At 42.7% G+C, this 18,510-nt stretch overlaps 1 protein-coding gene across 2 annotated transcripts in view; it reads right to left on the bottom strand.

The window, feature by feature from the left end:
• LOC147604364 (uncharacterized) overlaps nt 1-9,546 on the bottom strand; it is a 43,979-nt gene extending 34,433 nt beyond the window's left edge. Inside the window, exons 1-3 of one of the 2 annotated variants that reach the window (XM_086795358.1) lie at nt 8,964-9,546; nt 8,832-8,865; nt 8,465-8,542 (exon numbers count right to left, since the gene is read on the bottom strand). In XM_086795358.1, coding sequence (XP_086651484.1) covers nt 8,465-8,542; nt 8,832-8,865; nt 8,964-9,453 — 602 coding nt within the window. In that variant the 5' untranslated portion in view covers nt 9,454-9,546. The remainder of the gene's footprint in view (nt 1-8,464; nt 8,543-8,831; nt 8,866-8,963) is intronic. The other variant, XM_086795357.1, reaches the window with a different exon arrangement.
• Between the last annotated feature and the right edge of the window lie 8,964 nt (nt 9,547-18,510).

Here is an 18,510-nt window from a genome sequence, read left to right as displayed (position 1 = left end):
GAAGACGCGTCTTCTAAAGACGCTAAGAAGGACAACAGTAATAGCTCCAGTTCAGGGAGTAAGAAGGATAAAGAACCTAAGAAAACCCCTGATGAAAAGGCTAAAGCAGGCATTACTGGAGGTTAGCTTCCTCCAGAGGAGCAAAGGAAGTACCAGTCAGAAAATAGATGTTTTTTCTGTCATATTATAGGGCATGGTAAGAAGGATTGCCACAAATGGCAAGCGGCACAAGCCGCCAAAGCTCCTTCTGCCACAGTTGCCACAGCCTCCCCAGCTCCTCCAACCCCGCCTACTACCTCAAATGCAGTTCAACTTTTACCTTCCATGCATCCTATGCCATCCGTGGTATTTGATGCTAAGCAGGAGAGTGAGAGCGATGCTGCTCAGAAGAGCCTCATCCGAGCTTATGGCTCTGCCCAGGGCCGACAGTTTGTAGTCCTTTTCGATATGGGTAGTTCTGAAGATGCCATCTCTCCCCAACTGGCTAATAAATTGAACTGCACATTAGTCCCATATCATCTGGATGTGGACGGGTTTACACCTGGTCTTCACACCCGCATTTCCCAGAAGGCACAGCAATTTGCCTTTGAAGTTCAGAAGGCCTCATTTCAACGAGATTTCATCGTCTCCCCTCTGTTAGGGTGTGACATGATCTTAGGAATTCAGTGGTTCCGTCAGTATGAGCCTATTCCCAATTGGGGACAGGACACTTTTACTATTTGTAAAGGTTTTCCTGAGCCTGTCATGATTCGGGGGGATAGAAGCATTCTTGGCATCCGATTGATTTCACATCTCCAGGCCAGACGAGCTATCCGCAAGGGAGCAGAAGGAGCACTCCTTTATGTTCGTGCTCAAACAGCCCCTCCCTCATTAGTAGCGTCCATTACATCTTCAGTCCCTCAGTTAGCAGACCTCCTATCCAGACACCAAGACATTATGCTTAGGGACGATCTCTTGCCCAGTCTCCCACCCTCTCGCCTTGAGGACCATCACATTGATTTGGTCCCTAGATCAGATCCTCCTAGCAGGTTTCCCTATCGTCTTTCCAAGACTTTAGAGGGCGAGTTAGAAAAGCAGTTATCTGAGCTTCTCCGAGCCGGATTCATTCGGCCTTCTTCCTCCCCATTTGCTGCACCTATTCTATTTGTCCAAAAGAAGGACAAGTCTGCACGCCTTTGTGTAGACTACATGGCATTAAACAAACTCACTATCAAGAATAAGTTTCCTATGCCCAGGATAGAGTACATTTTGGAGCGTTTAGACGGTGCTGAGTTTTTCACTAAGATCGACCTCAAGAGTGGTTACCATCAGGTCCGCATTTTTTAAGCTGACATTCCAAAAACAGCTTTCCGGACATAGTGTGGTCACTACGAGTTCATAGTCATGCCTTTTGGGCTTACAAATGCACCCGCAACGTTCAATAAGATGATGTCTAGGATTTTCGCAGTCCACATTGGGAAGTGTGTTTTTATATTCCTTGATGACATACTAGTCTTCTCAGCCACTGTGGAGCAGCATGAGATAGATGTGGAGAAAGTCTTGCAACTTTTGCGAGATAACCAGCTCTACATAAACGCCAAAAAGTCTATCTTTGGTGTTAAGGAAGTTCAATATTTGGGCTACATCATCGGTTCCGATGGGATTAGACTGGATCCATCAAAGATTCAGGAGATCTTAGATTGGGACATTCCTAAGACCGCCCAAGAAATCCGTTCATTCGTAGGTCTTTGTCAGGCCTATAGTACCCATGTCCATCAGTTTTCCAACCTTGCAGCACCTCTTACCGACTTGCTCAAGGGGGTGAAGACTCGCAAGCAGAAAGTCTCAGTTACAGGTAAGGCACTTGATGCATTCCGTGCACTCCAGAAAGCTGCCTCAGAAGCACGTGTATTAAAGTTAGCATCATGGGACGAACCTTTCGAGGTCATCACCGATGCCAGCAATGTAGCCATAGGTGCAGTCCTCCAGCAAGACAATAGACCCGTGGCATACTATAGCAGAAAGTTAGATGTCGCCGAAAAGAATTATTCGGTATATGACAAAGAGCTTTTGGGTGTGATCACAGCGCTCAAACATTGGAAGCCTTTTCTTTATGGACAGGCTTTCACAGTGAAAACAGACCACCAAGCACTGCTTTTAAGTGGCTTCAGACTATGCCAAGTGTCCAGTGGAGTGATCGACAGGCCAGGTGGAGTCAAATCTTCCAACAGTTTGGAGGTATGATTGAATACATCCCTGGTAAGCATAACCCAGTAGCAGATGCTCTCAGTCGAAAGTCCAGCATCCAGGCAATCCAAGAAGCTACCATTCTCGAAATCACGGGGAAAGACTTGGATAGTATGAAGGACCAATATGTCGACTCCCCTGAGTTTGGTACTCAGTATAGTTTGGCCCTCACTTCTGAGCCTGGCCACTATTCGGTTGGTTGTTCTACAAGAACCGTCTCTGTGTTACTCAGGAAAAGCGTTCTGCTCTTCTCCACGATGCCCATGACTCCTTAGTTGGAGGACATAGGGGTATCAATAGTACCCTCGAGAAACTAGAACGGTCCTTTTATTGGCCAAAGATGAGACGTGATGTCTATGCACATGTACAAGCCTGTAAGATTTGTCAAAAAGTCAAGGTTCCCCATACAAAGAAGGCAGGTTTACTTCAACCTTTGCCTATCCCCGGACGGACCTTTCATCGACATATCTATGGACTTTGTAGGGCCTCTACCAGCATCCACTGGATCCCGTAACACTCAATGTTTTACCATTGTAGATCGCTTTAGTAAATTCTGCATGCTCATCCCATGCAAGCATACGGCCACAGCCGAGGACGTAGCCCGTCTGTTTCTCAAGCATTGGTATCCAATTTGTGGTTTGCCTAGCACCATCACATCAGACAGAGATTCCAAGTTTACCTCGCATTTCTGGAGGGCATTATTTGAAAACTTTGGAACTAAGTTGTAGTTGTCTAGTGCATTCCATCCCCAAACAGATGGCCAGACAGAAATTTATAACCAGTTGGCCTTTGATGTCCTCAAGTCTTACTGTCATGACCAACAGTCCAAATGGGAGCACTATCTTCCATTGGTCCAAGCTATCTTGAACGACACTCATTCATCCAGTGTCGGACGGACTCCATATGAAGCAGCCTTTGGTCGCCGTTTTTCTTCTCTTTTGACGAGAATGGTGTCTCCATCTTTAGAGGCTAATAAAACCACGGAAGCATTTTCCGAGATCATTGAGTCAGTCAAGGACCGCTTGACCAAAGCTCAGGAAGCATATAGCAGACAGGCAAATAAGTCTAGACGAGATGTCCACTTCAAGGAAGGGGATGGGGTCTATTTGCGTATCATGAAGCAGAGATTGAAACAAGTGGGCAAACGTTGTCCCAAGCTTTCATTCCGTAGTTTTGGCCCTTTTCCAATAGTTAAGAAGATAAGTGATGTCTCAATGAAGTTAAAGTTGCCTGCCAGTTGGACAATGCATGATGTTTTCCATGTTTCTTGGCTAAAACCATATGTTGGTCCAGAAGTGTTTGATGTTTCAGATGAACAGCAGCCAGACGTGGTAGACGAGGCAGAAGTGATTGAGCCTAAGCAGATCCTTCTTCATCGATGGAAGCATGGTTCCGGTCGACGGATTCGTAAGTTCTATACGAAATTCCGAGATCGAGGCACCCATGAAGCCGTATGGCTCGACGAGGAGTTCTTCCGGGAGTACCCCCAGTTATTGGCGGACTACTTGGAAGCCATGAACCTGCCGCCAAGCTAATCAGGAGGGAATGTCACATGCACTCTGCACTCAGTGCATGGTGACAAGATGGCTCATCATCAGAAGTGCAGCAGTTGTACAGTTTTAGAACCCAATAAGATGATAATTGTCGTACGCTGTGACCCCATTGTACATCCTCAGTCCAGGATAAGTCAGGCACGAGCTACGTAGGTCATTCCTCAGCCTTAGCGGGTCAGTCAGTCAGTCAAGTCCCTTAACCCACTTGGAGAGAATCATTCATGCATGTAGAGTCAGAAGAAGCCTTAGGGTTTGCATCAGAAAGCACTCTGCATCCTGCATAATATGCATGCATATGCCTGTGCATCATTTAGAACATCCCCGAAGCCTTAGGGAATTTACTGGGATTTATCTGGTATTTTTTCCATATTTATTAGTATTTATTTAGCATTATTTGCATTATTGGGCATTTATAAATATAAACTTTATTAAATGACCAACCTCCAATTAGTATAAATAGGCTTGCATAGAGCTTAGTTTCTCATTCAGTCTTCATTGTGCTAAGAGCTCTTCTCCTCAGCCCTAGCAGCATCCGTGCTTTCAGCCATAGACTAATCCCGCCCTTGGAGCTCATAAGCTTGCTTCTCCAGCCCTTGAGAACCTCTTGCTTCATACAGCCCTAGGCGCCTGCTATCAGCCTCCAATCAGCCTGTTTTCAGCATCAAAGCAGTCTTGATGCAGTCCACCATAGTCTCTAATTCAGCATACAGCCCTACCTCAGATCAACGCCAGAAATCAGCAGCAGTCCATCAGCGTTTCTGTCCAGCAGCCTGTGTTTTCTAGCAGCATCAGATCCCTGCGTTTTTCTGTCCAGCAGCCCCTATATTTCATGCGTTTCAGTCCATCAGTTCCCTACAGGTCTGCGTTTCTGTCCACAACAGTCTCCAGCCCTGAATCAACAGTTTGCAACAGTTTCCAGCCCTGAATCTGCAGTTTGCATCAGTATCCAGCCTTCTGTGCATCATCCATACATGCAGCAGTCATCTGGTGAAGGTAACACAGCATTCATAAGTGTTTTCAGCATTCTAACATAGTGTAGAACAGTCCACCTTCTTCTTCTCTCAGCCTCAGGTGTGCAGCCCTTCCTCATGCCCTTGGGAAGAGTGCATAGGCTCGAGATCAGGTCATCGAGGTGTTTCTACAGCAGTGTACAGATCAGCCACTCTCCGATCCTCCGAGATCTCCGTTTGGCTTATCTACAGTCCACAATCATTCTCTCTAAAGAAATAAGCAAATACTATCTCGTTATCCGGATAGGGGGCCCTTTAGTGGGTAATTCGGGACCCAATCTGGTGTACAGTTCTAATCTATCTCTCTCTCATCTCTTTAAAGTTTGAAGTATTAAAGTGGATTGCTAAACTCACGAAACTCAGGATACAGAAGACGGTGTGAGCATTTGTGTGACAGGATCTTCCAATACAAAGACTTCCGCTGCATATCACACCAAAGTGGCGAGTTCTACCTAACGCCGGTCTTCTTCGATCCTACATTGGGCTTCCTCATAGTCCCGTCGATCTGCTTTTTCTTGTTGTTTTCTTGCTTCAGCTTCTGCTTTTCTTCTCTCCGTCGAGCCTCGTCTTCTCTTCTTTGTTGTTCCATCTGAAAGAAGAGGGAGATGTAGTTGGAGGTTGCTGGAGGCAGAGGAGGACGTGCTACTGTTGCCTCCAAGAGTTGGAGACGCTCCATGAGAAGCTGGTTCTAAGCTCTAAGTAGAGCTATGGTGTCTGATGTAGTCAGAAGAGCAAGGTCTCCTTCGGGGGAGACTTCTTCCAGCTGATGGGTACTCTCCTCTGTAGACATGATGCTGAAGTCGGTGATCGTGCCGGAATGCAATCTGACTATCCAAGGATGCCCTCACGCTAGGATACAACGTGTGTGGTCAAGCTGAATCGGATACCAATGTAACATGCAGCAGAAGTATTCATAATTGAGGATCCTGTCACACAAACGCTCACACCATCTTCTGTATCCTGAGTTTCGCGAGTTTAGCAATCCACTTTAAGACTTCAAACTTTAAGAGATTTGAGAGAGAGAGAGATGGAAACTGTACACCGTATGGGGTCCCGAATTACCCACTGAAGGGCCCCCTATCGCGTTACCGGAATAGTATTTGCTTTATTACTTTGAAGAGACTGACGGTGTGACTGACAATAAGACAAACGCAAGTTCCCTGAAGACCAAGAGTTGGGCTGAAGTGTACACAGCTATAGAAGCACCAATGATGTCCAATCTCGAGTCTATGCACTCTTCCCAATGGAATGAGGAAGGGCTGCAAAGCTGAGGCTGAGATAGGGGCTGTTTTGGGACTGTTCTAGGCTATGTAAGAATGCTGTAAATGAATATGAATGCTAAGTTTTACCTTCACCAATTGGCTGTAGCAAATTGATGAAGAGATGAATGCCGAAAACTGTTTGTATGCAGAAAACGCAAGGTTTACTGATGGCTGAATGCTGTAGACTGCTGCGTTTTGCTGATGGAGGGCTGGATGCACATGCGTTGATGCTCCTAGGGCTGTAGGATGACACGCTTCTCCAAAATGCAGGTTGCTGAAGTGAACTATGGGCTCAAGACTGAAACGCTTAAGCGCTTGAGGCTCAATTCTGATATATAAGATGATATGAATGAATGAGCAAAGCACTCCTGTTTATACTACCCTGAGGTTGGTCGGTTGGCACTAGATGTTGGCCGACTGCATAATAAACGCTACACGATTGATAAATGGTGTATAAATGCTGGAAATTGTGGATGAAATCTGCAAACATTTGAGCCCTTCTTTGCTCCTGTTCTCTCTTGGTTCTCCAAGAAAGAAATTCTTCGTCTCTGAGAGATCTACTGAACTACTGAAAGTCATGGTACTCTTCTGATGTCATGGCCGCGGTTTCATGATAAATAGATTGACGGTCTTGGGTCCCATTTTGAAGTCATGTATTAGCCTCATAGTTTTTCCCTTCATTAGGCCCTTGGTCTCCCTCTGCTCTCTGCTCTCGACATGGCCCTGTCACCCCAAGAAAGTTTCTTCAAGAGAAATCCTGCTCCGATACCATTGTAAGCCCAGCGGGGCATGCAGTGTCCAAGAGATAAAGATATAGAGAGAGAGAGGAGAGAGAGAAGGTGGGATCCAAAGAACTAGGGGCAACCACTAGGATCTGTGTGGGACCTGGTCTCACCACCACTGATGCCGTGGAGGCTGGGTGGTTATCTGTGGAGTGGTAAGTCTTCTTAGGACACTCCCTAAAAGTATCCTTGCCGTGGAGGCTGGGTGGTTATCTGTGGAGTGGTAAGTCTTCTTAGGACACTCCCTAAAAGTATCCTTTGTATGACAAAAGAAGCACCTACCCTCCTCCTTGTACTGAGCTGTCTCCTCAACACTCAATTTACCACCGATCTTGCCTACCTGAGCTTTCTGGTCTCGAGTAAGCTTGGGCACATTGGTCGAGTTCTTGGAGCTAGAGGCTGCCGTGCTCTATCCTACGAAAGACCCCATTTGGTTCTGGCCTTTTTCCCTGGAGGCAGTTGCCTTGGGAGTGGCACGCTAGGAAGTCATGGGCTTTCCACCATTATGCTTCCCATTGGGTTCACCAAGAAATGGCCTCACCTTCTAAATACCAACTAGCCAAAATCACTCTGTCAGTATCACTTTTTCTAATTGCGGCAAAATATGCTTCAAACTGATGCAACCATGAAAAAAGAGTTGTGGGATCGAGTTTACCATTATACTTACTAAAGTTTATTTTCTCGCAAAAATGACTCGAGAAAGCTGTTGGTGCCATTCTTGCGTCCAAAGCCACAAGGTATCTTTCGTGTTCCACGCGTCGCTTGGCGTCGTCTTGAGCAACAGCACGGGCTACTGCCGCACGGTCTTCCATCTATCGAATCTCCATTGTTCGCATCTACAACTCGAGCACCAAACTCGGCTGCGGTCACACCCCTTCAAAAGGGTCATGTAGTAGAGGATCTGGAATCTAGGAAACGGAAGGAGAGGAAGGAGGAGATGGAAAAAGAAGTCAGCATATTGGAGGAAGCCAAAAGTGGTTGGTTTTCTTACACCTGAAGGCCTCTATAGAAATCATGTGGATGCTTAAGCTTGAAGCTGTGAGGGGGTCAACCATATGTTGATTACCATCTTGCTGGATTTGGACCATGGTGATGTGCGGGAGAGTAAATTGAAGTTGCTGAGGTAGAAACTTTGGAACCATAGATTGGAGTGCCTAAAGGTACAATCCCAATGCTGAAGCCCGAACAACAACTAACCTGCTTGGCCAGCAGTTTGGGGTGCTACCCTGCCCCACAGAGGGTCCCTCACTTCCCTCTTCTCCCAGCTTATGAGCGAAACCTGATGTACAGCAACCCACAACTACAGGGAGAGATCAAATGCACAAATTGCCCAGCCAGCTCTAAAAATTTGGGTGCCTTGTCCATTCTTTACTGTGGTAACATCAGGCTCTACTTGATTGGGCTCTTCCTATATTAAGTTAACTGAATGTCACTAAAACTTGAGAATGCCTGGTAGATTTGATTAAAGCTACTTCTTGACCAAGCAGCAGATTGCATTTGACCAACAAAAAAAAAAGTTCGTACAAGGTACTTCGTAAAAATCAAATTATAAGGAGCAAGCAAATGCACACTTCTTTGGTCGTGCAATGCAAAGTTCCATCTGCATGATCAAATAAACCATGTCAACTTACCTTGCCAAAAATCCATGTCTACGCTTCCGGACAATGGTGCTAGGCTGAAAGGTACGCTTAGTGCTCATCAGCATGGGACTGTTTTTCAAACAAAAACAAATCACTCCATTGTCCTGGCTAACACAACCAGAATGCACAATGCCAAGTTCTAGGTCCTTAAAGAAAGAAGAGGTATAGATTTTCGCTAATTAGTCCAAGTTTAGAAGTATTTGTACGTTAAGGTAGATTTATTCTACATTTCAATAGCGTGCGTGTGTGTGTAACTGAAATTCGTCCAGTACCTTTTTCTTTTAATGATCCAAAACTGGTTGTCTTGCAAACACAGAAAACCTAACCCTAAGCTTTATTTGAGACGACTTTAGCATACCTGCTTGAGTCTTCATAATGCCCCGGCAGGATTACTGCAAGAAAACAGAAAACAACAGGCAGAAAGATCAAGCTCAGAGAGCATCATGAATCAGATAAACACAGGCAGAGGAGTACAAATTCTGCGGCTCACCTTCGTCCATTTCTGAAGATGGAGGAAAATAGTTGGAGTTTGTGAACTTCCAGAGCGTTTCAGGGGCAAGGGAAACAGTGTCCTGTGTTGGCGTTTTGTTCTGTGCAGAGAGCAATGGAAACCCTAATCCTGATTTTGGGATCCTGGGTTGTAGCTGCTCTTTAACATGTGGCCACAATGCAGACAGTGGTGAGGGCATATTGAAGGAGCCATGGCTTTCCTCTGCACCTGTCTGAGGCGGAAATCCAAACCCTAATTTCGGTATCCTCTGCAGCTGTTGCTCTTCTTCCAGATTTTGCGCCACTGCGAACTGTGGTGAGGCCATTTTGTTGAAGCAGATGAAGCCATGACTTACCCCTGCATCTGTTGGCGGAAACCCTAAGCCTAATTTCGAAATGCTTCGTTGTTGCTGCTGCTGTAGCAGCGGCAGAAGGCGAGGAGCCGATCGGTATGCTTGCTGAACTGCTCGGATCACAATCCTCGTTGCCATGCTGGAGACACACCTGTCCTGGGTATTTCAATGGCCCCTTCTAGTTTGTGAAAATTCAAATACTTAGTTAATGAAAATGTAAAGTAATTAGTTACTAATCAAAGCACATATTCCGCTATGAGAGTGGGCGAACCTGCACCTCTTTTTCACCTCTTAGTGTTGGGATAAACTCCATGAGCAATTAGTTAAGTTCAATGTGGGAGAAAGATGGGAAAGATGGGCGGGCACAAGAACCATGAAGGCACATGTAACATCCTGATAAAAAAACAAAGGGTACAATAATCTCAAGTAAGATTATTTTCAATGTTTGTTTTTTGAAGATACTCAAAATCCACTGGTTAGAATCTCTCTCTCTCTCTCTCTCTCTCTCTCTCTCTCTCTCTCTCTCTCTCTCTCTCTCTCTCTGCTTGGTATGCTTATTTTAATGTGGTGGTGCATACACCTATGAGCATGCAAGGGAGGGAACCACCAGGGTGCAGGTGGGAGAGGATTGTTCAGTCTATTATCGCGTAGCCAAAGGGTGTTCGCTCTCTCTTACTCTCAAAATTTGCTTGAGGGTATGGCTATGTGTGGTTGTGCGAATCAAGGACGGAGGGTCAGTTTTCACACGAAGAGGGAAATTGCTCTCCACATCCTCATCCTTAGCAACGGGCTGCTACACAGGGGGTACACTTGCTTTTTTGGTGACTCTTTGCCCAAACCCTTCAATGTGATTGCTAATAAGATCACTATCATCCATTGGTGCATTTATGGATACAAGTGAATCTTCACATCCCTTTATCTCTTTCACATAATCATGTATTCTCTTGTTATTTTGAGTTATGCTAGCATGAATCTTTTTCTTTATTAAATCTTCCTTGCCTATGAATTGGTGTCATACAATTTCACCAAAGTATCCCATGCATCCTTGGGATTATCTATATCCTTTATATGACATAGCATAGAATCTATCACATATATACACACATAGATTGGTAATGCAACTCTTTGTGTTATATTTTTAACCAAGTTCTATGTGCTTAAAGTTTTGGATTTGTTGTGGGAAGCCGTGACTCTTGTTCATCACATGTCATCACCAAGCTCCATAGCCTTTTCCTTTCAAGAAATTTTGCATGCATTACTTCCATATTTTGAAGTTATTTGATCAAGCTCACCCATAATTTTCATCGGCCCATCACCCATGTCTACCAAATATAATGCTTTAATGAGCACACTCAACCAACCATGGTAACTAATATGGTATAATTCCAAGCACTAATACATGTACATGCACAAATCCTATCATTGTAGTTTCAAGACCCATTGTATATTCACTTTCTTGATGCAAAAATCATTCACAAACCATATACATGTCTATCTATGTACTCCCATGTGCTTCTTTACTTCATTTATACACATATAGTTGCATTAGACACCTAGAAGCTAAAAAACTAACCTACAAATTTTCGGTAAGCTCCAAATCCATCCCCTCTTATAGCAATGCTTCTCAAGAGCTTTCTAATACCATGGCAATAGCAAAATTGATTTTACCAATCTCATTGAATACATTCCAACTCTCAATTTCAACTTGCAATAGAAAGCTTCAACCAAGCTTGTGGGCAAACTTCACATACAACAACACTTTAATAGAATGTTTTAGGAAGCATTCCAAATCTACAAGTAGCATACACTTACCCTTATATGTTCCCTTCATAACTTGAGAGCTACAAAACTCCAAAACTATTGTTTGACTAGTCTAAATACATTTACACAAAATAAGCTTTCTATTTTTGCTTCAATCATCTTCTAAGCAACACTATAAAAGTTATTACTATTTAGGTAATTTGTAATTTTGTTCTCATAGGTTTGTAAATCAATACAATGCATTTGCATACATTTCCACTTGTAAAGTTTGATGGTGGAGAGCTTCAACTTCTCTTTGTTTGGCTTATAAATACCTATAATCTGCAAGGGAGAGGTTTTTTTAACCACCTCTTAGCCAAGCTCTATGATTTGCCTCCAATGTCCACTGTAATGGTGCTCCCCAGCCTTCAAGGTGACCTTTAGAGTTTTAAAATCTTTAACAAAGTTTAGGGTTTCCACTCAATGTGAGAGAAACCTATGCTCTTCTACTATGTAAATAGAATGGGGATGCACAAATAACACTTGTATAAACCCTAATTAGCTCTCACTTAACCATGGACAAGAATAAGAGAAGCCATTATTTCATTCCATTCTCCTTCACACACTCTACATCTTCAAAATCCACCCTAATTAGCTCTCATTTAACCATGGACAAGAATAAGAGAAGCCATTGTTTCATTCCATTCTCCTCGACATGATCTCCATCTTCAAAATCTACACAAGATAGGAGAAGATAACCAAAGAAGGTAGGTAAGGGTGAGTCAATGATCCTCATCCAAGATTGTTCTAATAGGGGAACAATAGAAATAGGTTCAACAAGATCTAGTTAAGACAATGTCCCTATACAAAAAAACCCCAAACAAATGGCCCTAAAAAGGTCAACCACCTCAAAGGGTGTGGGAGAATATCCCAATGTTGAAACAGAGATTGAGAAACTTGAAATGGCAAATGGTTTAATTCAAGAAGCCTACGGAAAGTTTAAAAAAAAACTAAAGATCAGTAAAACTCTTGACATAGGGTATCCCCATGAGGAGATGCATCAAAATAAGGAATTAAGCATTTTAGAGCCAATTTGAGAACTAGACAAGGAGCAAGAACGTAGCTCCATACAGGGGATCAAGAGATGAACTCATGAATAGAATGTTTAAAAAAATGGATAAGGTGTAAACTCCTAAAAAGTTTCATCTGATATCTACACAATAGCTTGAGCATATCCCTTGATGACATGAGTCACAACATCCTATAGTGCTTGCTTAAGATAGTCGTCATTGATTTTGTGTAGTTGATCACATGGAGATCCACTATCTCAAATTTGATTTCTTTTGGCCACGTATGCTGCCCAAGCATGTATCACATAACAAAAAATGAAATTTAATAGATAAAAGCCTTCACATTATCGAAGGGGTGGTGGTGTTAGAGCCCCAACAATGGGCTCTAAATATCTTGTGTAATGTATGCCATCAAGGTCTAAACTTATCAATTGTGTATATGTGTGCCACTTTGTGGCATCGTGCCTTTAGAACTATCAATATGGTCCTAACAATAATCACTTGAGTATGATGCTCTTTCTCTCAAGAAAAAGTTTTGGAGGTCTTTTTTTATGGTAAAGTGGTGTTGCCAGACTTCCTTTGCATAGGAAGGATGAGATTTTTACTACCACAATGAGTATGTCAAGACTTGCACAAGGAGGAGGATATGCAGGACCACACCAACTGTATGAGGAGGATCAAGATCAAAATAGTAGATAGGCCTACTATGATTATTAAAATGGATCATTATGTACTATAGGGATACTTATCATGAGAATGATGTAGTAAGTGTATTATTATTCTTTTGGTCACCCAGCCATGGATAGATAATGCATACTTTACTATCATATAAATGCACACACACACACACACACAATTAATGTGATCTTTTTTATGAGATCTTAAGAGCAAGTGTAAGATACCTCCTGTACCCTTCCTTCTTTCGAGGTAGGGAGGGATCTCACTGGTAAAGTAGCACCCTAAGCTTTCTATGAAGACCACCTAATCAGGAGAGCTAATTCTTGACTATTTGATATACATCCATGGCCTTGGGGGTCTTACCTAGTGGGGGGTGGTGTTCGGTAGGGTGCTGAGACTACCTCCTCCCATTTGTTTATATATAAATGTAGGGAGGGGGAGATTCCCACCCAAGAATCCAGGGAAAATAAAAACAATGGGATTCTACATCTTTCCCCCTTATGGAAATTGAGATGTCCTTATCTAAAAAATACGTGGGAAAAATCTTGATACAACTTCGGCTCATCTTCCCAGGTAGCATATTCTTTTGGGTAGTCTTTCCACTGAACTAGATGTTCCCTAATAACTCTATTTTTAAGAGTCCTTTCTCTAGAAATAAGGATTTTATTTGGTTGAATTTCCAAGGTACTTTGGGATGGCATAACAGTATGCTCATCATCTAGGATATGGTCATCACTCAGGACTAGGTACATAGGTTTTCAAAAGGTGGAATGAATTATGGATTTTTAGATGAGGGAGTAGCAATATCTCATAGGCTTGGTCATTGATTCTTTTGGTAATGACATAAGATCAGCAGTAGTGAGGGCTCAACTTTTTATACTTTCCTAGAGATATAGGGATTCTTTTTGGACGTATCCTTAGAAAGGCTATATCTCCTTCATTGAGTTCTTCTAGCATCCGTGTGATGCTTTTGTCAATCTTGGGTAGCTTTGATCTCCTTATGGAAAACTTTCATTTATTATCCGACATTTGTTTAGAGGCTTCTACTCTATTCATTAGATTATACCAATTTAATGGTGTTATACAATCTTAATCATGTCAGGCCTTGAAAGAGGGCATACCTATAATCCTGTGATAGGTTGAGTTATAAGCAAATTCTACTAATGGTAGGTAATAAAGCCATAGTTTTGGCTCATGATTGTAATAAGCCCTAAGTATGTCTTCTCAATGACTTGAATCACCCTTTGTATCTGACCATCTGTATCTAGATGATAGGCTATGTTGAAGTTTAATTGAGTTCCAATTCCCTCAAAAAGATTAGTCCAGAATCGAGAAGTAAACTTTGTTTCCCTGTCTAATAATCCTTTTAGGCAATCCATGAAATTTGAATATCTCTTTGATGAATATTCTTGTAATGTCCATTACCTTGAAGATCTTTTTGGGCATGGATTACATGGGCTACTTTTCATTAACCTGTTATCCACCACCATGATAGAGTCATATCCCCCTTGCACAGAAGGAAGACTTGTGACAAAATCCATATTGATACACTCCCACTTAATTTGAGGAATGTATAGTGGGTGTGGCTTGCCTGGTATCTTTACCCTTTCAGCCTTATTACTCTAATAAGTTAAGTATTGTGTGACATACCTGAGTACACCCTTCTTCAAGTTGAGAAAAGAGGAACTCCTTTGTAGAGCATTTAGTATCTTCACATATCCTGGATGTCTAACTTATGGTGCATCGTGAGCTTCATGTGCAAAGACAAAGAGTGTCATCCTTCTTCTTTTGGAGAAGAATGGGTGCTCCCCAAGGAGAGCTACTAGGGCATACAAATCCTTGCTCAATGAGTTGGGAAAGTTGCTCCTTAAGCTCAATGGACTCAGGAAGAGACATTTTATAAGGTGTTTTTGAGACAGATTGAGCACCAGGGATTATCTCTATTTCATGATTGACTTCTCGAGGAGGCAGTAGCCCTGTAAGCTCATCATGAAAGATGTCTGAGAATTCTTGGAGCTAAGAGGGTTCTATTTCTTTACTAGGTTCAACAATGTTGAGCTTAACTAGGAAAACTTGTTGTCCCTTACGTGCTCCCTTGAGAAGATGCTTTGCCTTGACTACCCTAGACTTAGTTTACCTGTCTTCCCTTGAATTGATACTACTTGGCCATGCTCATTTTTAAAAGTGATACTCTCCTGGTTACAGTGAATACTAGTGTTGTTTGCAATTAGCCAGTCCATCCCCCCAAGGATCCCGTCATAAATTCCTAATGGCAAGACTCTAAAATGGCCATGAGTTTGCTCACTACCCAATTCGAAATCAAGGTTTCCTACAGAATGTTGAGACACTACTTCCTTCCCACTAGCTACTTCTACAACCATTCTTCTGGCTGGTTTTTGACCCAAGTTTAATCTTTGTAAACACCTCGGAGAAAGAAATGAATGGGTACTTACACAATCAATCAAAAGCTAGAATGGCTTACCGTGATAAGTGGCTGGGGTTTGAATAACACGAAATTGTTGATTTGGACCTTGATGTTCTACCACCGCATGTACAGTGGCACGTTCTTCTTTAGCCATCTCCAAATTTGGTTCTTCACTTATAGCACAGGCGGTGCAAGCAACTTCTCCGTGGCCTCTGCCACATCCACCACCTCTTGCACCTCGCTGGATGGGTGTTCCATGACCTTGATTTGCTCGACCACTTTGAGGAAAAGATGATGCTAGCTTTGGGCAGTTGGCCCTAAAGTGTCCCGGCTCATTACATTCGAAACACAGAGGAGCCTCTCTAGAAGAAGCAACATACGAGCGGGGAACAAAGGAGTTAGTTTGCCTCCCTCGGTTAAAGTAGGGAGCATTCTACTCGCGCTTTTTGTAAGACTAATCTTTAGGGTTTGCTTCGGGGTAAGATCTAGAAGAGCATCTTAATGTGCTTGGCCTCATTACTTCGAGGCGGGAATCCAAGGGTTCATTCAAGCCTTGGCAAAAACGAGCCACTTGGGAAGTAGTCATGGCTCGAGTATATTTCCGGAGAGTGATGAATTTAGAATAGTATTCTTCCAAGGTTAAACTAAGCTGCTTGAGACTAAAAAACTCATTCATCTTGATGGATTCATGAGATGGCGGAAGGTATCATTCCTTCACAGCTTGATTAATATCCTCCTATGTTTGGGAGGTTAAACTAAGCTGCTTGAGACTAAAAAACTCATTCATCTTGATGGATTCATGAGATGGTGAAAGGTATCATTCCTTCACAGCTTGATTGATATCCTCCTATGTTTGGGAGTGTTCAGTGACTCCCTTGTCATGGCACCATTGCTTCCACCAGAGTTTAGCGTCTTCGGTGAGGCAAAATCGTGCACTGGTTTGCCACTTCAATACCAACAGGCTGAGAAATAATCATCCATTGCCTTGGAATCCTTCTCAACCTTTGAACCTTCTCCCTTAAATAAAGGAGAGAGGTTGCATTTTTTTGAGTAGGATCTTCTTCTCCTGAACATATGTATATAGTGCATTGGGGAATCAAGTCATCGTCAAGAATAAGTATCCTATCCCTCGCATCGACGAGCTTCTTGACAGGCTTCATGGGGCCAAAGTTTTCTAAAAAATAGGCTTGAGCTCTGGTTACTACTAGATTAGATTCAAGGAAGCAGATATACCCAAGACAACTTTCAATGCCCGTTATGGCCACTACTACTGTAATGTCATTCGGGTTAACCAATGCTCCTGCAACCTTCAATCGTCTAATGCAATATATATTCCGTTCCTACTTGGATGAATTTGTGCTTGTCTTCTTTGATGACATCTTAGTCTACTCCAAGTTAGTGGAAGAGCATGAGGAGCATGTGAGCACCAAGAAGAGCAAATGTACCTTCTTTACTCATCAGATTGAGTATCTTGGATTCATTGTCTCCTAAGATGGTATCTTAGTAGATCCCGCCAAGGTCAAGGATATACTGGAATGGCCATCCCCTAAATCAGTCCACCAAGTTCGTGGATTTTTGGGAATCACAGGATAGTACAGGATTTTCATCAAAGATTATGCCATGGTAGCTGCACCCTTGACGGATCTTCTTAAGAAGGATTGCAAAATAGTGTGGTTGCCAATCCATCAAGTTAGCTTTAATTAGCTCAAAGCCATCATTACCTTAGCGCCAGTCTTGAAACTTCTTGATTTCACCAGGGATTTGAGGTGGCCAGTAGTCTAGCACTTGGTGGTGTCTTAGAATAAGAAGGAAGACCAATGGCTTATACTTTGCAAGCTGAAGCAAAGTATGCCACCCATGATTTGGAGCTCTTAGCAGTTATTCATTGCCTCAAATTATGGAGACATTATCTCTTGGGGGAAAAATTCCAGCTTGTAAAAACTGACCACAAGAGTCTGAAGTGGATCTTCACCCAGCCTAACCTCAGCATGAGGCAGAGAAGATGGATTGAAATCCTACAAGAATATGAATTCGACATCAAATTCTGCCCTGGGAAGTATAGTGTAGTAGTGGATGCACTCAACCACAAATCCTTCTTGAGTGCAATTTTGATGCCAAATAATCCCATACTAGACAAGGTCAAAAAAGTCTCATCTCATGATCCTGATTACTAGAGGATGGTGAAGTTAGTAGAAGAAGGGAGAACTTCAGAGAAAGAGAAAAATCTAATCAAGGGGTATTCATCCATGATGGGAGCCTTTACTTCAATCATAGGCTATGTTTTCCTAAGGATCCTGCTCTAAAGAAGCTAATTCTCCATGAATCTCATGATAGCCCCACTGCAAGGCATCTAGGCTATGCAAAAACATTGAATGATGTAAGGAGAAGCTATCATTGGGCAGGCTTGAAAATTGATGTCCTTTAGTACTTAAAGCAATGCCTCTCATGTCAAAGGATCAAAGCTGAAAGAGTCAGAATGCTTGGGAAGCTTCAACCCTTGGATATCCCCCAAATGAAGTGGAAATGCATTAGTATGGATTTTGTCAAAAGTCTCTCCCCTGTATAAGGAGGATATGATTCCATTTTAGTGGTGGTGGTGGACTTGCTTACCAAAGTAGCTTATCTTATACTAGCAAAGAAAACCTTTAAAGCTTATGATTCCTTGCATGGTTATTTGTCAAGGAGGTCTTCAAGCTTCATGGTCTCTTGAAGAGAATAATCAGTTGATTAGGATTCTGATTTCACTTCAAAGTTCTGGCAGTCCTTATTTCAGGCCTTAGGAACTCAACTTTTCTTAAGTACAACTTATTGTCCAGAGACCAATGGCCAGATTGAGAGAGTCAACCAAGTCATTGAAGACATTCTCAGAGCATATTGTGGGCGGGAACCAAGAAGATAGATTCAATACCTTCCTTTGGTAGAATTCGCTTATAATACATCTTATCATCAGAGAATGGGAATGTCACTATTTAAAGCACTCTATGGGCAAGAATTTTGATCTCCCCTAAATTTCTCTGATCCAACCATAAGAGTTGAGGTATCTAGAAAAATGCCTGAAGAGATGGAGAAATAGACCAAGGCGATCCAAAAGATATTAAAGCTGCTCAAGATCGACAAAAGCATTATGCTGACACACGGAGGTCTAAAAGGATCTTCAAGGAAGGAGACCAAGTTCTTTGAGTGTGACCCAAGCGTAGCTCTCTGTCACTTGGAAAATATAAGAAACCCAGCCCAAGCTATTGTGGACCCTATACAGTCATCAAGTGTCTGGGAAGAAGAAGT

Source organism: Cibotium barometz, chromosome 62 (genome assembly GCF_041138505.1).
Source record: "Cibotium barometz isolate CiBa-2024 chromosome 62, ASM4113850v1, whole genome shotgun sequence".
NCBI classification, from domain to species: Eukaryota; Viridiplantae; Streptophyta; class Polypodiopsida; order Cyatheales; family Cibotiaceae; genus Cibotium; species Cibotium barometz.
This window is presented reverse-complemented; position numbering and strand designations above follow the sequence as displayed.